This window comes from Centruroides vittatus, unplaced genomic scaffold (genome assembly GCF_030686945.1).
Source record: "Centruroides vittatus isolate TY-2023 unplaced genomic scaffold, ASM3068694v2 contig_1057, whole genome shotgun sequence".
NCBI classification, from domain to species: domain Eukaryota; kingdom Metazoa; phylum Arthropoda; class Arachnida; order Scorpiones; family Buthidae; genus Centruroides; species Centruroides vittatus.
Genome location: NW_027120684.1, coordinates 1,026,609 through 1,052,561, shown reverse-complemented (window position 1 = coordinate 1,052,561; position 25,953 = coordinate 1,026,609). Strand labels below are relative to the sequence as shown.

The 25,953-nt window shown below is 31.1% G+C and overlaps 1 protein-coding gene across 1 annotated transcript; it reads left to right on the top strand.

The window, feature by feature from the left end:
* The first annotated feature begins 360 nt into the window (after positions 1–360).
* LOC136972394 (repulsive guidance molecule A-like) lies at positions 361–22,519 on the top strand. The gene is made up of 3 exons (XM_067266981.1): positions 361–800; positions 10,067–10,566; positions 21,512–22,519. The coding sequence occupies exons 1-3, from the start codon at positions 728–730 to the stop codon at positions 22,202–22,204; spliced, it is 1,266 nt and encodes a 421-aa protein (XP_067123082.1). The 5' UTR covers positions 361–727; the 3' UTR covers positions 22,205–22,519.
* Positions 22,520–25,953: the final 3,434 nt, after the last annotated feature.

Genomic DNA, 25,953 nt, shown 5'->3' with positions numbered 1-25,953 from the left:
TATGTTCTTATATACTAAAATTATATACCAAAATTTCAGTACAAAATTGTTATATAATATATGCATGTAGGTATTATTAGAGTCGGGTATTTATTAATGTGCGTTTATAAGTTTAAAAATGAGCAGAATTTAATTTATTCTGCAGGTTTTCTCGGTTAATAATTTAAAAAAAAAAAGAACAATTGTTTTGTAGTATTTTTTATCAACAGATGGCGCATCGATAGCAAAAGACGAAGCAAACAATTTTAAATGTTAATACAGTACTGCTATCATTACCAATAAAAACTGCGTGTTTTTATAATAGAGACTCGTTTTTTTATTATTATTATTTAATTTCTTGTAGAGCGAAATGCGCGAAAAACATTTCTAACGAGAAACTTTGCGGTAAACAAAGTTTTAAGACGGATTGTTGGGTGACAAAAGAAGAAGGAGAAGAAAGAAGCGTAGTCTTATTGACACATAATCCATTCTCGAACTTGTTTCGTGCCCGATTGTTGATGGAAGCATCCCCAAGGTGAAGCCGAGCAGCCAATGAGAGACGCCACCTGGGTCACCCTTTAGGGAGGGAAACAGTCAGGGTCAAAACTCCACCCGTCGCCATGTTGGGAGGCCGTGGCGATTATCTGAAATTTTTACCGTTCGATTGATAATCTCATTTTTAATACTCGATGTTCGAATTACGCTTTAAGAGAATCTATCAATTCGCAGCCCCTTTCAATGGGCTGTGATGGGAACTCGAATCGACGGCATCAATTTTTTCGTTGTCGTCTTTTTCCGTTTGACGTTCTCTTTATCGACAGGTAAGTTGATAAACAAGTCTGATTTATCCGCAGATAACGAAATTAAATGTAGTCGATCCGTGCTTTGTTACTAATGTTATGTTTATTCAACGATTACGCTCGTGCAATCTTATTATTACATTATGCAAATATTTGAAATCTTTCAATTTCCAATTGTTTTTATTATTCTACACGTGCGTTAAGATAATGAGAAACTCCAATGGACAAGACTTTTATAAATGTTTTAAATATATATTTATATATTTGTTTTAATAACTTAATTATTCCGTCCTCTTATTCCTAATACACTAATTTCGGGTATAACATCTGCGATTATAATACCGAATAATTTATTTAAAGTAAATGCATTAATAAAATTAAAGTTAATTTTATATGTATATTTATATTAATAAAATATTTTAATGAAGTAAACTGAGATTTAACCATTAGAAATTGATTAATTCGTATTACACGTGCGTGTAATTTTGAAATTTACATTTAAAAAAGTGTTAACACATTGTTATTATTTTCTTGTGTTATTTTATCCAATTAAATTTGCTCAATTGGTTAACAATATAATATTATATATACATGACAGATTAGTAAAAATCTTTAAAAAAAATATTTAATGTTTCTTCTTGTTATTTTTTTTTTAAATTTTACTCTGCAAATATGTAAATAAAGTAGATTATGTAGTATAAATAACAAATAAAATAACATGTTTTGTCTTACTGTTTATAAATATTATTTTTTACATCTGTTTGAAATGTAACATCACTTTCAAACCTCTATTACTTAATATGCTTAATAGAAATATTATTTTTAATTTATCTTTAGGAGCAAAAAATATAACTTTCTTATTTGACAAATATTTATTAGTTTTTAAAAATGAATATTTATTAAATTTAATATTAGCCTTTAATATTGTTTATTGTTTGATTAAATTAACTAAAAACAATAATTTTTTGTAATTTTATCTGGTCTAATTAATTTACTAAAGTAAATAAATTAACTTATATTACTTATTTATATTTTAATTATGATTATTGATCTGAATTTCATTCTCCGTTTGATATGTAACTATTGATGGATTAATAGGTGCATGAGTCATAGGCATTCGTGTATTCATATTTTTAATTCGGAAAAAAAAATTATTAAGTTTTTTCAAATAAAAAATAAAATTGACAGTTACCTCATAGAAATTAATTGTGCTTTAGTATTAAATATTTTATTTTTTGGCAATCAAACAATTCTAATAAAAATTTTTTTAAGAATTTGCATTTAAGGCTGCTACACAAGCTCAAATAAATAAATTTTTAATATTTGGTAGTTTTTATATTGCATTATTGCGTATTTGAACGTTTGTAGTTACAATCTGTTTTTCATTTTGACTGAAGCAGTCAGAAAATATTTACAGTATTTTTGAAGTTTGACTCAAAATAATCTATTCCATATTTGAAAGAAATTGAGTATCAATATAGAATTTCTTTTCTTTGGAATAGCTTTTGTATCCCACTTAGTGTCAAAAGTAAGACGAACTTTGTTGTTTAGTTTGAAAAGTCAAATAAAAAATAAAATTTGGGCAAATAAATATAAATTTATTAAATTTTGCTGATAAGTAAGTTAAACATTTAAACATATCCTATTATATTAATTCATCTATTATATTATTCTTGTTGGTTTTTAAGATATGGAACCAAGCTTCCATTTTTCAAATGGGCAGTGTTTTTTTTACATGAATTTTTTGTGAATTCATCTATTATATAAAAACAAATTGAGTGTATTTTAGTATAATACTCCATTAAAACAGGATCTCACTAATGATTCATCATTTCATTATTAATGTTTGTTTGTGCTTTTCCAAATTTCTTATGATTATATTCTTTATTCTTAAATCTTGATTATATCTAAATTAATATTTCTCAAGTAATGCATAAAATTAATATTTAACATCTTAATAAAAACAATGTATACAGTTTTATAATAGTATCTCAATAATTGTGGTTTACATAATAAGTAGATATTATTACTTTATAAATTAATAAACATATCTTCCGAATTATAAACAAAATGGGAATGTTTTGTTGCTGGTATATTAGGTTATTGCAGTGTTTTATTAATTTATATTGTTAACCAGTTGTTAAATTATTACTTATATGTTAAATATTCTTTCTACTTAATGAATTGTTTCAATTTTTATGTTATAAAATGAAAGAATTTAATAAAAATCACTATTAATTATATAAATAAAAAAATAGTATAATTCTTGTATATTACGTAAGGAAATTAAAACAGGAAATTGTAATATTACACTTTCATTTAATAAAAATTTTTATAGCATTAACACATGGAAAAAGTTTCAATGCTGTAAAAAATTAAAGCACTGTATATAGTTTGTGAGAAGATATTTCTATTTGTAGAAGTTTAAGATACTTTTTAACATTTTCATAAAAATTTTGAAAACCTTATAACTTACACCAATGATGAGCAATCTTTCTGTATGTGGACCTCAAGGGAACTTCGTAGGCCTTTGGCAGGCCGCATACATTTTTTTCTTAGAGTTGCAGGCTTTAAGCCTGTTAAGTACTAACATACTGTATAACCATAAATATACTAGATACTAAATTAAATATATGCTAATAATATGCAAACTAATAGTAATAGTTTAATCTCATCTTTTTACTGGTCAAGTATAGTTTTAATGTTTTTCATGATAAATATTAGCTTAATTAATATTGTATTGTGGCGATAGCTTTGGTCGTAATTCCAAAGGTCGCCACCAGGTGGAACACTGAACCCAACAAACTGGCAACCTGACCTTCGACCTTTCTCGGCTTGTGACCTCACTTTTGATTCGGACCTCGCTGTGTACACGCGTGTTTTCCATTCTATGTCCAACTTGTACGATCGCGCCATATATTGTATATGTAATAAATTTAAGTTTTTTGTATGTAGTCTTGCTTTGCATATCGTAAGTAATTAAGTACAAGCAGCGCTACATGTATAATGGCACAAGCAGAAAACAGGAAAATAAAATTACACTGCCAAAGACCTAGGGCTGTGGGTTGCCCATGACTAATTTATACTGATTATATTTTCAAGACCATTTTCACTATTATGGATTTAAAATGTTTTCTGTAACCAAACTTGATAAAAAGAATAAATTGCTAAATACAAATTCAAAATTATATGTATATATACATTTTCTAGAATTGTAATCGCAAACCGTTTTCTTAAAAAATACTCAAATTGATCCTTGCTGCTCGAAGAATCTATGTTATCAGTCATTTTGGGCAAATAAATATAAATTTATTAAATTTTGCTGATAAGTAAGTTAAAAATTTAAACATATCCTATTATATTAATTCATTTATTATATTATTCCTGTTGGTTTTTAAGGCATTTGTGTATTCATATTCTTAATTCAGGAAAAAAAATTTATTAAGTTTCTGTAACCAAACTAAGTCAAGTTTCCAGGACTCTATGATTCAATTAATTAATTAAACAATTAATTTAAATATTAATTCTTTTTATTCCACAAACATTTTATAAAACTAATTTTAAAAAATCTTTTTTTCTATGAAAATACATTTATATCATCATTAGATTTTAATTAGAATTAACTTGAAAATATAAACTTTCTGAAATTAACACTTTTATGTTTTTACACTTAATTTTATAATACATATAATCCATATAAATTTTCTTTTATATTTATTATATGTATTAACTTGTTGTTTAAAATGACTAAAATGAAAAAATGTTTAGAAATCTGAAAATATCAGAAAATATATAATGTATTATTTGTATGAACTGTCACTACTTATATATAAAGTGACACTTATGAATTTGCTTTTACAAAGAAGTTTCTCACTGTTTTATCTAAGACTTCTACTCCATATTTCATACTGTTATGAAATACCATAATTGTATTCCAAGTCATTTGCTTTTTTATTTGTATACTGTGTTTCCATTAGCATATTTCCAGAAAGTATAAGGTTATAGACTGAAAAATATACTTGTCAGAAGGAAATACATTTCCTTCTGACAAGTATATTTTTCAGCATCTGAGAATGTAAAGCAAATTTATCATTTTTCAGTTGGATTGACTTAATATTAAATTTAATATATTTCACAATCTCAAAATCTGTCCTGAGACAGTTTCATTGAATGAAAATAGATCCCCAAAGTATAGATCACACATTATCTACTTCTAACTTCCTATTGTGTTTGCTAATTACTGATTTTTTTATACTAAAATCATAGTCCTGGAAACTTGACTTTTAATAACTTAATACTAGAATCAATTCGTGGCAATAAGGAGCATTCTTTACTAGCAACACTTGATAATAGCATCAGTTCCATCTGCTAATAAAGAATATGATCCTTTTTCCAAGGTGCCATTGCAAAATATTACAATAGCACTAACTCAAAAGTAGCCACTGAGTAGCTAATATTTAAAAAAATATTAGCTACTCAATTAAAAAATTTAACTACAAATAGAAATGTCACTATTGGTACATATATGTGCAAATTCTTATTTGTATTAACTAATACTTTTACAAAAATTCTGCTATTTACAGCAGAATTTTCATATGCATCATTGCTATGCCATAAAACTCATCATTTTTGGTGACACTCTCTACAGTTCAAAAGTTTTTTAATTTTTGAGTTGTAAAGTCTTTGGAGTTTTCTCTGGAAAATGTGGATTTATTATTACCATTAACTAAAACATTAGTGATTGCTGGCCAAATTGATTTATTTGGTAGTTTTATATATAATACCATCTAACATTTCACAATAACAAAAACAAAAAGGAAAAATTTGCAATTTTGGTTTTTATGTTATTTTACAAAAAGTCAAAAACATCACATTTGTAAAAATAATATTAAAGCTGGTTTGGTCGCTTTGGAAAGGGACTAATCTGATAGTTCAGGTATTAAAATTTTTTAATTATTTATCAAAACTTTAATCATTAATCATCACTTTAACTTAAAAACTTATGTTTAATAATTAAATGTCTTTCATAAGTAGAATATGTGCAGTATCAGCATTAAATTTATATTTTCAATAAATAATAAAAATTAAATTAATTATAGAATTTAAATGAACGAATCACTATCAAATGTTATATTTTATCTTCAGTTGATTTAAGCAATTTATAGATATTTTTATGCTGTCATTCACTTTAGCTAATAATAAAAATGCAATTCATTTAAAATTTTCATTATAAATTTTGAAAGTATTCTGTTTAATATAATATTGCAGGAACTGTTTAATATTGTAGTGCAATAATAATTGTTTTTGATAATGTTTTTTATTTAACGATAAATTTTAAATTAGTTATAGCCTATATTTTACATATTTGATAGCTCTTAATTCTGTTGTTATTCCAATTAGTCATATCCAAAAGATTAACTACATTTATAATGAAATTGTTATCTAATTGTTGATAAATATTTCTCTTAGTCAACATTATTTAGAAATGCACTAATTAGCAGTGTTGATAATTTTAGATATTGGAAAATGATAGTTAATATTATCTATAAACACAAAATATACTCTTGGTATTGTTAATTTTATTTGCAATATTTTTAATAAACTTTTTATAAAATTTTGATATGAGTCTATATTTCATGGCATTTAGTTTTATTCAAAAATTCTTTAATAAAGACTACTATATTGAATAAATGAATGCAATTCTAGGCTCTTTCAGCAGAAATATTTTATCAGTGTTTTCAGCTGGCTGGGCAACTGTCATCAGGATCAAACCAATAATGAACTGATAAAACTGATTACAAAAATATACTATCTTCATATTTCCTTTAAAATATTTTGATTGGGTTTTGATGATATGAAATCAAGTTATAATTTGATTTCATAAAATCAAAACCTAAATTTGAAAATTAATTTCTGATTTTTTTAAAAATGATCTTTGTATATTTGAAAAGTAATGAACACTGTTTAACCTTTCTATTCCATTTCTGAGAAATTTCCTGCAATTGCTATAGTCTTCTAATAAATACTTTTGTGTTGTGTGACAGAGTTCAGTATCAAAAATACAATATTTGTTCTTTGAAAGGTCACTGGCCAACTTTGGTTGGCCAGTGACCAGTTGGCCAGTTGACCACTATCTGGAATGGACATTTGTTGTTTATAAAATTGCAGCAGAACCATTGCTTCATCAAATGCTTACCGTGGAAAACAGTTTTCTGTATTGTATTACAAAAATTTCTTACAGGCAAAAGACACAATATTTGTAAGAAATGTCAGTTCATTGTATTTCACCATTTGTATTCTTTGAAAGCATAGCAATGGAAGTGATGATCAAACTTGCTTTGTAGCTGCTTCCTGCATGTGCATGTAGAAGTATCATCTGGTGGTTGCTGCATACTAAATGCAGTTACTTTACTTAGGACTTGTACATTTGCTTGTATCGGTTTGTATGCTCTGCTTGGTAGTGTATTAATACTCACAGTTGTTGGACACTACCACATATGATAAACTGAGCTCAGTAATATACCCTAAGGATCAGGTCTATGCCAAATTTATTGCTCTGGTTGTTCCGTTCTTCGGAAGTAGCTCACAGAACACAACACTCTTCCAGTCCCACCAAATTAAGAACATGATCTTGTTTGGGTGAAGCCTTTGAAGTGGTTTGTAATGATTCTTCATACAGCTTCCATAATAGTTTGCACTCAACATTGTTGTACATGATCTATTTTTTGTCATCTGTTATCATCTGCTTCAGAAATGAATTGCTTCCTCATGTTTTCATAGTGAATCACTGATGGAAATGCTTTATAGATTTCTCAGTCAATTTGTGCAGAACCCAAACATTTAGCTTGCTAAACATAGCTAAGTTTACGCAGGTGATTTTCCACACTCAATTTTGATATTTGGAGAATGCCTGCAGTCTCCCATGTCATGTAGTTATGAATTGGTATTGATAGTGATACCAATAAAATGAAGATCTCATGGATGGCCCAAGCATGGTGTGTCTTGCATAGAAAAATTTCCAGAATGAAATCTCACAAACACTTCTAGCACATATGTTCTTTCAAGGCATCCTCACAACATACATCTTTTTACAGATTTGCACCATGTTTGTAATAAGTTTTGGACACCTTTCTCTCTTTTCTAGCAATTTCTTTAATTAAATCAAAGAACTAATGTTTTTGGCTATTTTAACTTGAAGAAGGCCATTTAAAATAGCTGAAAATGTTAGTTCTTTTATTTAATTAAATAAATTGCTAGAAAAGAGAGAAAGGTGTCTGAAACTTATTATAGAAAAGTTCTAGTTTACTGTGCATAGAATTGCACCATGTTTTCTGTTTTTGTTAAAATAAAAAAGCATAACATACCAAAAATGCTCATTTGCTTATCCATCTTTCAACTGACATCAAACACAAAACACAACAAACCTTAATGCTTTTTTAAAAAAATATAATGTTGAAATGTCAATTTCAAACTGTTCTGTTTAAATTTTGAAAGCTCATAAATTTGTTGTTTTTTATAATGCTTACCACTCTCTATCAACAAAAACTGCACAGACTTATTGTCCAGCTCTATAGTGAATTGTAAATTATGACAATTAAGTTGAAGTTAAAATTATATGATATTTAACTATTACCTGAACAGATAATGTTTCTTTTTAAATTTTCAAAAAGGACTGCAATTTTAAATCAAAACATAACAACTTTGATTAGTTTAATCAGAGGTGTCCAAGTTGCATGTGGCCCAAGGCAAGTTCCAATGCGGCCCAATGAATGTGTAAACAAACCAACAAATTCTTAAATTTTATTTTTATTTATTCATTTCAATGGCATAAACTCAAAAAGAAGTTTCACAAAGTTGTAAACTTTTATACATATTTAATTTTTAGTGGAAAGGAAATGTTTTCAAATACTTGAAAATGTGTGAATGAGGAAGGAATACTAAATAAAGCTGGAGTTGTGGCTCAAAGGATTATAGACCCAAATTTGGGGAATGGAGAAAAAGGCCAAAAGACAAAAATTAGTGAGAAAGGTTAAATAGACCTTCTGTTATGCAAATATTGACCCTTAATTTTCTAACCTTCCTCACTTCTCTATCTTTTGTCCTTGCATTTGGATCTATAATCCTTTGAGTTCCAACTCTAGCTTTATTTGGTAATCCTTTCAGCATTGCAAGATTTGGCTACTTTGCACCAAATTTGGCTACCCATTTTTTTAGTTTGACGTAAAAAATATCATTTGGCACATTGGCTACTTTTTGGGCTACATATTATTTATAAATATATTAGTCAAATAAAAATGCACTTTAAAATGGTGTTTTGTCGTTTTTTATTAATTAGAGACCCAAATAAAACAAATATTTGTGTTTTTCAAATAAATTTTTGTTTGTCTCCTTTATAATAAATGAATTTATCTCTTTCTTAGTAAAAATTGAAAGTGTCTGTAGAAGTAATTTTTTAAATATCTTTTTTCCTGATAAAGTTTTAATACTTATTATTATAATCTAGACATGTTAATCCTTAAATATACTTGTATATTTAAGGATTGGGTCACAAGTATATACAAGATATTTGTGGCCCAAAACTGCATGACTTCTTTCAATGTGTCCCAGAGAAACAAAAAGGTTGGACATCCCTGAGTTAAATCTTTTCTTTGCCATAAAATATAAATGTAGAACATTTTGAATCTTTCTATTTTTATTGGTCACAAATTTTACAAAACTTTCAAGTTATGCATCAGAATTTTCTTAGCAAAGTTGAAAATTTTCATCCATTTTTCTTCTGCAGAAAGCACAACTTTATTCTGAAACATTTCTCTGACTTATATTTTAATTGATTATGGATATTTTCTAAAAAATTTTTATGTTAAGTGAAAATCTAAATAATATAATCTCATTACAGATGTTATACATTATTCTTACACAATGTTATATCATGTAATAAATATACACCACTACATTAACTGTAATGTTTTGTCCTCAAAGTTTGTAAAGATTGAGTGCTTTAACTCTGAAATTTTTTATATTTAAAAAAAATTTTTCTTCTTAACTTTTTATACAAAATATAAAACATTCATGATGGAATTGGTTAAGATAAACACTACTCTTGATGTTTGATTTACAGAGTTATAATTTGACTAATATGTTAATGAATATGAGAGTTTGAGACTGTAGATAAGTGAATTAATAGATGATAGTGCACTTATAGTAAATTGTAATCTGTTAATTTCATGAATATTACTGTATTCATTTAGAATTACATTCTGATTTTAATTTTATAATTTTTGTTTCAGTTTCATCTTCATGCCAAGTGGAAGTGTGTTCTAGAGAGTATGCTAGAGCTACTGCTTCAGAACATATAACTCGTGGTCCAAGTTACCAGTATTGCACAGTACTGAGAAGCTATTCGGAGTGCATCAGGGCCACGGCACGTAGTTGCCGTGGTAACCTGGAATATCACTCTATTTTATCTTTAGTGATGCAGTGGAGTAACGATTTTAATTGTTCTTATATTATTGCTCATGGACGACCCGAATATCCTCCATTTTATAATGGCCGAGTTAAACCAAGACCTACTTTTGCTACTCAGTGTACATATAAAGGACGTTTCCAAAACAACATTGTTTATAATCACTGTGGACTATTTGGAGATCCACATCTTAGGACATTTCACAATGAATTTCAGACATGTAGAGTATTAGGAGCATGGCCTCTTATTGATAATTCCTATCTTGCTGTTCAAGTAACAAATAGTGCTGTTGTTAAAGATGGTGCTGCTACTGCAACAAGCAAGGTAATATATTATAATAGTTAAGATTTTAATTAACTGGAAAGCATTTTAAAATTCTTTTTAATATCATGATGTATATAAATTATATAATACATGAATTTAGTTATTTCTCCGTTTGAATTCCCTTTTGGTTTCAACATTTCAACTGAAAATAAGTTGTATATAATACAACTTATTTTCAGTTGAAATGTTTGAAAGAGTGAGTGAAAAAAAATTTAAACTGCTAAATTTCTCTAAATTTACTGTTTATTTTTATTTGTCTTAGTTATTAAATTTATGTACTTGGAAGATCAATTATTAACAATATTGATAACAGATGAAAATACAGTAGACCCCCTATAACACTGCGAAAAAATTGCAATCGTATTCATATAACACACTAAAAGAGCTTGTATAACATGGTAAAATGTCATTGCCGACTCATGTCACGACAGGATTGGTCGAATCTTGACCAATAGCGGATATTGTACAAACCATTGAGTTTAACACGTTCATGGCATCAGTAGATAAACACTTAGGTAGCTGCTGGGCGTTAAGAGTCACAGGTGACTCTTAGTCTATTTTAATACAGAGCGGCACGAGTCACCCATGCTTTGTACTATTAAATTAATATATTTTATTGTGTATAATAAAATAATATCGATATATCGATTATGATGTTTGTAGAATAATGTTATCAAAACATATGTGCTACCCCACAGAAAAACAAGCAATTATGTCTGTAGCCCTAACTAGACATGTTCATACGAGTCACATATGCCTTGTAACACTGTGAACGTGCTAAACGAGCACTTGACCTACTAAAAACATTTATTATTCAACGGCCATAAAAATTATATTTTTGTTAATGATGTTGCCAAAGTTAAGTTACTTTTCTGCAAAAAATTCACTGATCAGGAAACACGCACCCACCGTTTGATGAGCCACTCCACGACGAATACAAGCTTAAGCAATGGCATCGTCGAACGGTGCGCACTTGGTAAGTAATCCTACAATTTTTTGTTTATAGCATAGTTTATATGGATTATTCCCAAAAAATTATATGTGTTTTGGAAATGTTGAGTCAAATTAGTCTAGAATTGATTAATTTTATGGAAGAAAACCTTTCAAACAGCCGTAGCTCCTAAACTGCACATGTGCCAGGCTGTGATTGGCTCATGTATTTAAGTGACTCATACAACACGGATTCATATAACACGGAACATATCTACTGTGTTATAGGGGGGGTCTACTGTATTTTGTAATTAATTCATTATTATAAATAACTTACTAACCTTATGTGAGTTTTTTATTTATAATGATTAATGCCTTGTTTGCTCTATAATTCATTATTGGAGTTTGAAGCTTCAAAATGTCTTTTTCTTTCAATTTTGAATGGTCAATCCAGAATTTTTGTTTATTATAGTTAATTTTATTTTAATTTTCCATATTTTAATCATTTTAGATACATAACATAGTTTTGTTTTTGAGTGCTAGAAATTTGTAAGCAAGAATTATTCTTTGTCTAGGAATTTAAAATAATTAGTGCTAAAACCGTTCTATTGAACCACACTGGTAATTTCAAATGTATTGCACTTGAAATTACCAGTGTGGTTCAATAAGCAATTTGAAATGAAGCAAACAGCAATTTGTTTTAAAATTCTCTATGGTACCACTTCTAACAAATTGCAACTGATGAGGGATCGTGCTACTTTTCATTTCAAATCCACTTTGTTTTTTTAAATGACTAAAATAAATCCCACCTTTATCTATCTAGCAATAAATATTTAATAACATAAAAACGTTTTCAACTGTTTTTAACGGTCTTTATCAGTTAATCAAATATTAAAAAGAACTTAAAAAACTTAATCAAACACCTTAATGTTCGCTGAGAGATTTTTAATGTAACGAACGAATTAAAAAGAACATTAAAAATAGAACGTATGGGATACATGTGAAAAATCAAACAGGAATTGCACATGTGTAGAATAAATACAAAAATAAAGAAAAATGCGCATGAGGATTACTTATAAACAATAAAAGTAAAATAAAAATAACATAAGAAAATAAGGAAAAATACAGGATGACCACATGGTATTAAAACATTATTGTAAAAAGATTTCCATGCAGTGGACAATGTGTCTTCATCCCTATGATTAATGCAACCTGTTCTCATATGTGCCTTGTATATCTCTAGCCTCTCGAGATGCCTCACGGTATGTCTGTTGGTTGCAGTTCTGATGATGGATGCTTGATCCCAATAGACATTGACCTCTTGCTGTTTAGCGAATGATGCAAATACAGTACTATCCATGCTCTTATTAATGGAGTATCTGTGCTCTTTGAGCCTTTGTTTTAATTGCTGCATAGTTGCCCCTACATAAACTAGGTCAGAGTCAAAGCGGTGGACTTTTAAAGGTATGGAATAAACCCCCATCAAAGAATTCCAATTCTCCTTCTTCTTATCATTTCTTAATAATCTATAAATGTTTTTTTTTTATTTAAAATTTACAAATTGCAACTATTTTAAAAATTTCCTGACAAATTTGTTCAGGTTTAAATTTAGAATTTAATCCTGATTTATTTATAGAGTACTGCTCCTTATATTGGGTTGTCAACTATGAAATGTCCATTTCTCAGTGCACCTTCCAATTAAACGATTTTCACTATACATATGCAGACTAGGTGGTGTATAGGCATTTCATTTTATGATTTTCATAAAGAGTTGAATGCAAACTGTTGTCAATGGTTTGCAAAATTTTAATCTGAAGATGTCAACCTCAAAAATATCTCATATCAATAATAATTTTAGCATGTAAACATTACCAAAACAACAGTGATTTTGAAATGCTTTTATGAGATACACTAGTATGCCAATTTCTTGCAAGTGTTTTCAGAGTCTCAAGAAGGCATTTGTATTCCATATCAGATTTCCAAATAAAACTACATTTAAAGACTGACATTCAAAGCTTTTCTTCAACAAATTGGGAAGTTTGTGATGAGATGGAAGAAAGCTATAGATAAATGAAGGGTATTATATTCTTATTAAGGTTGTATAGGAACAGAAGAGATTTAAAGTCTATTTAATAAATCTGACACTTCATAACTGACAAATGTTCCTTGAATTTTTATACTTGCAAGAGCATTATGGTCAGTAGAAAGACTACACTGATTCTACAGTTAACTATTGGCAAGCTGTTAGAGCAAAGTTAGAGATGTATTAACTGTAAGAAATATAGTTTGCCAGCATTATTGGTGAATTAAGAGATTTGTAAAGAGAATAGACTAATTATTTTAGTTTGAGAACTGTAATCCTGGAAGACCTGCACTTTTATTGTAAATGTTTCAAAGTACTGTAATACAAAAATGTTTAGATTATTAAGCATAATAATTAAACAACAAATATGAATTATATTTGTTATGATGTTTTTACCATAGTGTTTTACAATTATCAGTAAATTATATTACAGGCACTAAATTATAAATATAACATGTAGCTATCTTTAGGGAACTTATCCATATTTTAAACTATGTTCTATGCTGAAAATGTTTAATCTGAAATATTAACTCTTAAATAATCAACTGTTAAAAAATTTTGCATTTAAAAAATAAAGCAAGTATTACCGTATTAGCCCGAATATAACGCGATATTTTTCGACCATTTATTTTCCGTTAAAAAATCGACTCGCGCTAAATTCGGGTTTTAAGTAATGGAATGTAATATAAACAAGGACATTTTCCTACAGAGGTTGAAACGCGACTGAACGTCCGACCAATTCCTAGCTCGACCGACCACTTCAAAACAACCATGTGATCTAGTTAGTAGGCCTGCACTTTTGTTTGCATAGCGCTACTATAGTAAGGCTATGTCTCCACTCGTTAACGTCTCACGCAACTGTTTCGTTTCATTTGTTTTTTGCTCTAGTGACTAGCGACGGTTACTTTACTATTTTCTTTATTGTCCATAGAAAATGAGTGTGAGTAATAAAGGTAGTGTTGAGAAAAAAGGCTCATCAAAGAGTCAAATAAATAAAGGTACCAGGAGAACCTACGATATGAATTTTAAAATTATGGTTGCAAACGAGGCAGAAAGAACGAACAACTTGAGAGTTTCGAGGAAATATGGAGTTCCAGAAGTAAACATCCGCCAAAAAATACACTTACGTAAAACCAGATAACCGGAGTGATTAGTATTCGGGTCGCAAACGTTTTCGTAGCCTCTTCTAGGCTCTTCTTCAGGCTTAGTAGTAATAAATTCGAATATATTCCTTTTTGAAAGAAACGAGTTTCGAATTCCGTCACGTGAAAACGTTCCAACATATTTTTTAAACGAAACGATCGCCGTTCTGTGTAGCGCGCATGCGCTTCGAAGCGGCGAAGATGTTAATGTTTACAAATTATCTTCCAGCAGGAACTGCCACGCTGCTGAAAGGGCCAACTCGTCTTTAAAATTGATGCATGTGGTGTTACATCCTGCTCTGTATATTTCCATAGCTTCCAATAATTTGAGATGTTCCGGGTGGTTAGTGGTGAGGATAATGCGAGCTGCGGTAAAGTCCGCCGTGACTTCTTGATCGGTGGCATATGTTGAGAGAGCTGTTGTGAGCCTTTTGTGTGCTATGTCCGCCTTATGTTCTTTAATCCTTATCCCCATTGTACGTTTGGTGGAGCCAATGTAGACCATATCTCTGTCAAATCTGTGGTCTCTGAGGAGGATGGTGTATATTCCCGGTAGTCTGATTGGGTTCGGAGGATCTTTTCCGTTACGGAGTATTTGGAAAATGGTCTGGCATCTTCTGTAGGCTATACGGACTTGACATTTTTTGGATATCGTAGCATATATCGATTTAAAGAATATTATCGTGGATGCCCCCCGACGCTCCTAAATTGTTCGCCTTTGCTAAGACACACAAACAGGAGCAGAAGCTAAGACCGGTAGTAGACAAGGCCAGGGCCCCAACTCGAATATTAGAGAAAGCCACACACAACTTGCTCACCATGCACCTAGAGGATTACGAGTTTACCATATCCAACTCCATTGAACTGATACAACAGCTTAAAACTCTCTCCTCCCCAGTCTACGCTACAGTATTGGACTTCAGATCATTATATCCCTCCATTGAGCTACCTCCGTGCTTCTGCGCACTAAGAAACTTCCTGTTCTCTAAGGTCAACGATACATCACTACACCGAGAGGTTCTGGAGCTGGCACACTTGATTTGTTATAGCTCGGTTTTTCAATTCAATGGGATTATTTACATGCAAAATAAGGGTGTTCCTATGGGGAGCCCGGTGTCGGGGGATCTGTGCGAAATGGTGGTCAGACGTTTGGAAAACATCACTCTTCCTACCTTCCTACTCGACATACTGCTCTATAAACGATACATTGATGACGTCATCATCCTGTGGAAGACGGAACCGAATATAGATCAATTTATTAAAGCGATGAACAAAAATCTGTACGGTCTGGTAATTGAGGTGGAGCAGCATAGTAACTCTAAAATCCATTTCTTAGATATAGATATCGCTTTGGAAGGGCCAAACATACACACTTCGGTGTATCGCAAAACTGATACTACCTCCATGTATATTCCGATAGGGTCATGTGACCCATTTCAGTATAAAATAGCAGCCTTTAGAGCATTGGTTAGGAGGGCCTTTACGCCTTTACCTTGCCTCCTCTCACCAGGCACTAAATCAGGAGATCAAACGTATAAACGAAATAGCGGTAGAACACGGATACACCAACCTGATAAGGGGACTATGTAGAAAGTACAGAAAGAGCCAGAAACAGAGTAACAATCAGACAGAAAGGCGCTTAAATATTCAAGAAAACAATACTGAAGGGATCCTTATCACTTTTAACCCACGATTAAAATCGATATATGCTACGATATCCAAAAAATGTCAAGTCCGTATAGCCTACAGAAGATGCCAGACCATTTTCCAAATACTCCGTAACGGAAAAGATCCTCCGAACCCAATCAGACTACCGGGAATATACACCATCCTCCTCAGAGACCACAGATTTGACAGAGATATGGTCTACATTGGCTCCACCAAACGTACAATGGGGATAAGGATTAAAGAACATAAGGCGGACATAGCACACAAAAGGCTCACAACAGCTCTCTCAACATATGCCACCGATCAAGAAGTCACGGCGGACTTTACCGCAGCTCGCATTATCCTCACCACTAACCACCCAGAACATCTCAAATTATTGGAAGCTATGGAAATATACAGAGCAGGATGTAACACCACATGCATCAATTTTAAAGACGAGTTGGCCCTTTCAGCAGCGTGGCAGTTCCTGCTGGAAGATAATTTGTAAACATTAACATCTTCGCCGCTTCGAAGCGCATGCGCGCTACACAGAATGGCGATCGTTTCGTTTAAAAAATATGTTGGAACGTTTTCACGTGACGGAATTCGAAACTCGTTTCTTTCAAAAAGGAATATATTCGAATTTATTACTACTAAGCCTGAAGAAGAGCCTAGAAGAGGCTACGAAAACGTTTGCGACCCGAATACTAATCACTCCGGTTATCTGGTTTTACGTAAGTGTATTTTTTGATTGAATCACCGGTGTGTAAGGAAGATTGTGTAAACATCCGCCTATGGAGAAAAGATTTAAGGAAATATAAGAATGCAAATTCTTCAAGAAAATCTTTTAGTGGACCTAAAAAAGGAAGGTTTAATGAAGTTGAGCAGCGAGTGTTAAAATTCGTAATAGAAAAGCGAAATGAAGGATGCCCAATATCCCGTGAAGTCATAAGATTTAAAGCGTTAGAAGAGGCTGCTAATTTAAACATTCCTAGAAAGGACTTTAAGGCAAGTATGGGTTGGTGTAGAAGAATGATAAAAAGGAACGGTTTATCACTATGATGGCGGACAACTCTCGCGCAAAAACTTCCTGACGACTTTAATGAAAAATTGTTGGCTTATCAGCGCCATGTTATATCATTACGCAAAAAGCACAATTACAGTCTTGGAAATATGGGAAATGCAGACCAAACACCAGTCTATTTTGACATGCCTTCCAACCTTGCGGTAAGTAAGAAAAGTGAAAAAACGGTCTTATTGAAGTCAGCTGGTTATGAAAACTCCAGAATTACTGTTATGCTTGCTGTTACTTCTGATGGACAAAAGCTTCGACCTTACGTTATATTGAAACGTAAAACAATGCCCAAAGAAAAGCTGTGTCCAGGAATTGTTTTTCGAGTCCAAGAAAAAGGTTAGATGACAGAGGAGTTGGTATTAGACTGGTTGAATGTGATATGGGGGAAACGGCCAGGTTCTCTGAGAAACTCCCGCTCCATGCTAGTCCTTGATGCATTTCGAGGCCACCTTACGACAAATGTTAAGGAAAAAATTGAGGCATTGGATTCCGATCTTGTAATAATACCGGGTGGTATGACTTCTTAGTTTCAAGTCTTGGATGTGGTGGTTAATAAACCATTTAAAGAGAATTTTCGAAAAGAATACAACAATTGGCTATTATCGGGCAATCATCCATTGACACCTTCAGGAAAAATAAAAAAACCCTCAGTCTCTCTTTTAGGAGAATGGATTGCCACTGCCTGGCAGAAGATCGAACCTGAATCGATAGTTAAAAGTTTCAAGAAATGCTGCATTTCCGATGATTTAAATGGGACGGAAGATGGCATTTTGTGGGAGACTGAAAGCAAGAATGAAAATACTGATGATACCGATGTGACATCAATGAGTTCTCATTCTGAAAACAGTTCTGATTCTGAATAAACATTTCCGTTTTTTGTTGTTACTTACGTAATATTAATTTTGTTTTACATTACTTAATTTTATTGAAATAAATTTAACCTGTATTATTAGCTATAATTACCTAAATAAATGCTTATCTGATTGAATTTTACTTTCTTTGAATTCTTTTATGAGTATTATTTTTTTTTCTAAATATCTTTATGAAAATTTCGGAGTCGCGTTAAATTCGGGGTCGCGTTATATTCGGGCTAATACGGTAATATCATTAGGTATCAAATTAAAATAGAAACTCCATATTTCCAGATATTATATTCTGAAAAATTGTTGTGAATTCGGAAAAGAGAAATATATTAGAAAATTAAGGTTATTGGATTGAAAAAATATATGATTAGAAAATACATTTTCAAGTAGAAAAATTTTGTGTATTTTTAATTTCTGTTTTCTGTGGTAATTCATTTACCATGAAAGTGCACACAACTTTCATAACTCTCATAACTCAGATTGTCTTGAAGGGATATTATCCTTCTTGCAAATAAAGTTATATTGCTAGCCTTCTCGTTAAGATGTCCAAAACAAGAAAGAATAGATTACAGTTGTCTTTTTTCTCTACCTAACCAGTGAATTCCAATAGTGAAAAAGAACAGTAAAACTACAATAACCATCCAATAGGCAGCCAAAAAGTGTAGTGAGTTTAATGTAACAGACTTATTTTGATGACTGCATTTTTGATTTGTTAACAACTGCAGCAGTTTGGTGACAGCAGTTTCAGTCAAGCAGCATGACATTTTCTTTTTTTCTTCACTAACTAATAAAATTAAAAATCTGTTCATAAACACTACACTGAAGTAAGGGTTATCAGATTTTAAAATTTGATGCTTGTAAGCAAGTTTAAAAAAATGTCAAGCCTTTTTCTATTCACCAAATTGTCAAAGCAACTTGCTATCATAGTCACAGCTGATAGCAGTTCCTGAATCAATAGTGAGTGATAAAAAAAGTAAGTTATGGTGAACCCAAATTACTGATTCTAAGAATTTCCAAATCACCTAAGAATTAGAATATATTAGATAACTAACTTGGGATAATGTAGGGTCTTCAAAATTCAGGCAATGTATGGGTAATTGTGTGAGGCTCTGGATAGGTCCGAACCTCACTGAAATTCGCGTTAAAATCATTTATTTTTAGGAAAAAGAATTCTTTTTTTAGAGGAAAAAAATAGAAGTCAGAAATAGTTTTTCTTAAAGAAAACGACGCGAACTTTTAAACAATAGAACAATGGGGAAACGTAGATCGTCTATCTCCGAGTGGGAATCGAATTAAACTTCGATTTTGACCTCTCCCGCGCCCCCGAAAGGTTTCGAATTGTCATCAGGTGACGAGAAGAGACCAATCGGAAAGCGGAATCGGAGGAAAACAGATAAAACCTGAGAATTCAAGGACGCGAGGGCTTCTTCTCCCGAAAGTTCCAAGTGACGGATCTATTGTTGTGTGTGTGTCTGGTGCCCATCTTCGTCTCCGTCTCCCGACCTCGGATCGACATCTTTCCATCAACGGAAGTCGACCGCATCGTCCTGGAGTCACGGAGTCGTCGAGGGAACTGGCCATTCGCGACCTAGGGACACTCCTTCAAAATGAGACTATATTCGAAAGGAGAGGAAGACCCAGAGGCTGCTGCCGACCTAGAACTTCCAAGATCGCGGAAATCTTGTAAGCTTCTTTCGTGTCAAATAAACGGTTACTTGTAACCGTAGAGTCTGTCTCAGTGCCGATCGCCCACATACGACTCTTCGCGACCGCTCGACCCTCTTGACATAGTCGGCACCCTGTCGGCAACCTCACAATTGTTTATTTCTAAATTAGATAATAGCGAGGTTGAGGCCAAAGTCTTAAATGCGAAAACGTTTATGTCGGACGTTCAGTACCACTTTCCTGTAAGCCTAGAAGTTTGACAATGGCATTTGGAATGTCGAGCACGATTTCATGACTTTCCAAACACCATTGTCAAACTTCTAGGCTTACAGAAAAGTGGCACTGAACGTCCGACATACGTTTTCGCGGTTTAAAACTTCGGCCTCAACCTTGCTACTGAAAAATACCATTATCTTGATCTTCACTGAACTAAATGCATTTGATCATGTTACAGAAAACTTTCTGTAAGGTTGCTACAGATATGTCATTTGCAAAGAGTTGAATATTGGCCTGAAGTTGGACAATTGAATGAGAATCATTGTTGTATGCATAGTAACAAAAATATTAGGAAGATTCAAATCAGGTGATCTAGGGCCATAAGTATATTTTAGCATATCATACAATCTTGGAACATGTGTTCTGTAATTTCTCATCAGAGTGGTCACAAACTGTTGCATCGTCTAAAGTAATATTCACTATTTGTTATTTCATGAAAGAATGTGATGAATAGTTGTTGATGGGACAGATTTCCTATGTGTCATATGCAAAGATAACATACCCATCAAGGATGAACCAAGCTTGGTCTGTCCAGTATTAGTTATCCAATTCCTCTGTCTAGTGTTATCAATTCCAAAAACCAGTGATATGCTAAACATTACTAGGGATCTCTTGATTGCAATCCATTGACACCATTAATTTTGAAGAAGTGCAGATGCAGTTTGCATTTCAGTGCTTTATCAGCACTCCTGGCAGATATGTTGCTGTAATCAGACAATTGCTTTGATACTAAGGCATCCCTGGAAATCTAATCACCTGTTCTACCAGATCTCTGTGTCGTCAACACTGCCAATGAATTTGAATTTATTGTACAGATGTTTTATAGGGATTTGTTCAGAACAGTTTTTATTAATACTTGTCTGTATATTACTATGGATGTACTGTCCCAAAATGAAGATATGTTCTTCCAGTGTAAAAACCATTGTAACCTGAAATAGAGAATAAGCATTGAATGACTAACCTGTTTTCCCATGGTTGCATGACTTTTTGAAAATCTTGTGCATATAATAAATAATGTTTTATACAATTGTACCTGCTATAATAATATGAGAAACTAGGATAAACCACATTACTGTTACTAACAATTGACAACACAAATTACCATAAACATGTTTGCAATAAGTATTGAACTATTTTAATTCTCATTTTATCTGTTTCATTATTTTTTGTGAATGTGAAAAATGATTATAAATATCAAATCACAAAATACATGAAAATCAAGCTCTTACAATAAAAATCTTAATATTCATTTATTTTTTATTAGGTAACCATCATCATTAGAGAGCATTCTCCTTGTTCTCCTGAGAAAACATTTGTAGCTCAGACTGACTTCCTGCCCGGTGTATTTGTTGATGGTACAAAAAGCAGCGGGCCTGATAAAAATGTCAGAATTAAAGAAGAAGTACCAGGACGTCATGTGGAAATATACATAAGACATATATCTACTCGAATAGTTTTGCATCAGATAGGACATTATCTTACTTTTGCTATTCGTATTCCTCAAGAAGTTGCCATCCAGAATGGAAGAAGTGATTCCTTTGAATTGTGTGCTAAAGGATGTCCAAAACAAGAAAGAATAGATTACAGTCGTCTGTTTTCTCTTCCTAACCAGTGGATTCCAATAGTGACAAAAAACGGTAAAGCCACAATAACCGTCCAACAGGCAGCCAAAATGTGTAGAGAGTTTAATGTAACAGACTTTTATTTTGATGCCTGTATTTTTGATTTGTTAACAACTGGTGACAGCAGTTTCAGTCAGGCAGCAAGACAGGCCATGAAGGATGTGATTGCACTGTATCCTTCCTCTGTTGGTATGCCCAATAATCAATCTTTCTTCCTGTCTGGAAGAATAAATCTCGACGAGAGAGGCATACTAATAAATAAATCCAGCCAAACAGCATTTAACATTATCTTAACAGCCATTTTAATCTTGCTGTTTCTATGCTTGAACGATTAATGACACAGTGTATTCTTATAAGCTGTATATACGGTGTAACTATGTTAGATATTTGTCACACAGAGCATTAAATAGGGGAAAAAAAATCTTTCCAAATGGGTTGTATATAGTCAAAAGCAGTTGGCATTAATCAAAATGCTATTTTGAATGTAAGTGATATTTTGATCTCTTTCCATCTATTATAATTCCAGTTTTATAAGTGCATCAAAGCCAACAATAAAAAAAAGTAAGTAGAGAAGTCAAGTACAAACTGTAATAATCATTAGCATGTATTTATATGATTTCATTGTAAATAAACTAGTTTTATTTGTAGAATATTTTTGTAAATTATTAACTGAATCAAAAAGGCATACATCAAACTATATATATACATATATACAAAAAAGTTGAATACAGGAAAATTCTAATCAATAAATTACAGTGTTTATTAGGTCTGTAAATTATTAATTCTTTTCTTGAAAGTTTGAACAGAATTTCAAATTTTTATTGTCACAACTTGGAAATTGAATCACAGGTCTTTAAGTGGTGTTCAAAAATTCAATGAGGACTGGAGTTTATGAATTTGATTTAGAACAACGTTTAGTTTAGTTTATACCTTTCTTTAATTGGTATAAAGCAAATGCGCATATTAAGTTTGGTCCATCATAAAGCTAAAGATATGAATTGAAATGCATGTCTTTAGCTTTGATTTGTTTATTAAATAAATCACAGAGGAATTGAGACATGGACGTCATTTATAACAACAAATATGAATTGTCACTTATTTCAAATGAATTTAATTCATGAGATTTTAATATAACAGGGAATGAAGATACAAAATCAACAGAAATAACATATGCTAAATCTAAATATACAGCTCTTTGCCCATCTCTCGTTTCTGGATGAATGACAATCCAGAATGCATGGTTTGGATGTTTACTTGTTTTAAAACTTGACTTGGAAGTCTGTAAAATACAAATTAATAACAATTTTAAATTATTAACTAGAAATTCTCCCGTCAAGCATGACAATGCTTTTTATGGGAAAGTAGAGATTGAAGCTAATGGGTTTGTTAGATAGTCTATCATCCAATAGGAAGTAACTGTCATATGGTCACTATGAAAAGATTTTTTTTAAAATTTGTTACAGAAGTGACACAATGAGGCTATCTTTTCTTAAAGTTTAAAATATGCCATTTGCCAAAATATTTAAAATTGCAACTTATGGGAAATTCCATCAGGCATAAACTATATGCAGTGACGACAGAAACCTCATTTAAGTGTAGTCACCAATTCAAAATTGATAAAACACTTATTCAATAGTTAATATTTCTGCATATAGACAATAGGTATAAAAATAATTTCAGCTCCCTTAAAAATTAAATATGTAGAAATGAAAAAAAAACCCATTAATTTTACAATTTTATTTAAGACATCAGATGTGATGCTTATCTTGCTTTACCTCCTAATGCTATACCTGCCTAACTCATACTTTATTCAGAAATAATTATAAATCTACTCATTTAAAATTCAATTGCTAAAAGAACTTTAGTATTGTAAATTAGCTGTCAAGAGAATAACAACAAGAGACAGTAACTAATACTTACAATACATGATTCAATTTTCAAAATTACAGTTTGAATAATACAATTGTGTCAAAAAATTGTCATAATCTCACAATTCCAGTTTTTTCTAATTTATAAAATTTTACATAACAAATTATTAGAAGATATGATTTATCTAATTAACCTGTTGTTTTTTTTTTAATTACAGTCAAACTATACAAAAATGCTAAACAGTTCTTAAATATTCATTTTAAGAAATTCAAAAATTAGAACAGATTATTTGTTTCAAAAAATTGGAATGCGTATGTTATTTCAGTATAATTCATATTGTATTAACATATTATAAAAGATATTTGAAAATTCATTTAATACTTAGTTGGATAACCTTTGTTTTTAATAACATCACAAATTCTTTGTGGCATAGAATCAATTAACTTCTGATAATCGTCAATATAATCTTGGAACAAATTATTTTCAATTTTTCTTTTAACTCTGATAATGTTGAAGCTTTGTTTCATTATCCCCCATACAATCTCTATAACAGTGATTCTCAACCTTTTTTTCATCAAGATACACTTCTAATAATTTAAAAATTTGGTGGCATTTCGGTAAGTACCGCAGGACAACTGGTGACGTCATAACAGTGATTTTTAAATGCAGGTGGTTATTTAGGTCACATTTTCTAAAAACCTTGGTAAGTACCGGCGATACCAGTTACAATTTCCAAATGCACCTTAGGAAGGTAGAACCGATTGCACTACTTGTCTGACATCACTTACGTATGGGTATTCGCAGTGGCGGCACACTAAAGTGCCACGGCACAGTGGTCAAGAATCGCTGCTCCATAGGATTTAAGTCTGAAAAATTGATATTGTCTGTGAACCAAGCTTGCTGGTACATCATGTTGGAAAATAACATTCTCATCTGAACAGTGTGCTTTCATTAAAGGAATCAAGAAGTAATCTAGCAACTCTTGATATCCTGAGGAATTTAAGTTTGTAATATTTGTCATGTGGCCTACACCTCTTGCACGCATGCATCCCATATCATTACATTCCCTGAATATTTGATACATCGCTTTAGTGTGGATGGATGAAAAGCTGCTTTTTGGTTCTCCCCATACACACCATGATCACAATTTTCTTTTTCAAATTCATTTGCTTGAAAATTTTTGATACTGTATATTGTAAACAGAATGATTTTGACAATTTCTGATTGAGACACCTTCATTTGTTAAATTTGAATTTTTTTTTTTTTTTTTTTTTGTTCTAGGTGATAAGTCACTCATTTCCCATTGAAATGTAAATCACACACTTTTACAACAAAGGTGTCATAACATATTAAACAATACATCTGTGTAACAACAAAGCAATTCTAATAATAATTTTAAATATTCCGACTTTTTGAATTTCTTAAATGAATTTTTAAAAACTGCTTAGCATTTTCATATAGTTTTTTAACAGTAGTCAAATAATAGGTTATTAGATATATAACAAATTATTAGAAGGTATGACTTAAAATTTTATAATTTTAACATTGAAAGTTTTACAAGACTGGAGTTGTGAGATCATGACAAATTTTTTGACACAGTTGTAAAATAAAACTGAATTTGCTCTATGCAGAAGACATTATTGATCATTTCATATGGAGCATTTGATGGAATCAAATTTTTTTCATGTTAATTTTTATTTTATTTAGTAATGTCCAAAGGCATGAGATTAATTTAATACCTTTAAATAATCATTAGACACATTGTGAAATGGAGATCATCATGAAAAAAATTACAATAGACTATATTAAAAACCAATTAGTAAAATTATATACTGTATATACTTATCACATTTTAAAAACATATTCTTAATAATGAGAAAAACTGTCAATCTTCTATCCTGTAAAGACTTCAATGTTATATAAACAAAGTTGAAACTTGCACATTGCAATGATCATGAACTAATCAAAAACTGTAACGTTAAAAAAATTTATTTCTTGTTTAGTGTATTAGAGAGTGAGCTTAGAGTGTAAGTGAGCTTCTTCACTTAAATTTTAACAAGAAACATTTGGAGAATTCCTTGAATTCTCTTTCCTTCCCACAAGAAAGATCTCATGTAGGAAAAATAAGTTATGTATTTGTTCTTCAACTTCTGACAGCAATCGTTGAACATTTCTGTAATTATAACATGTGAAATTTCATTTAAGATCATCTTAA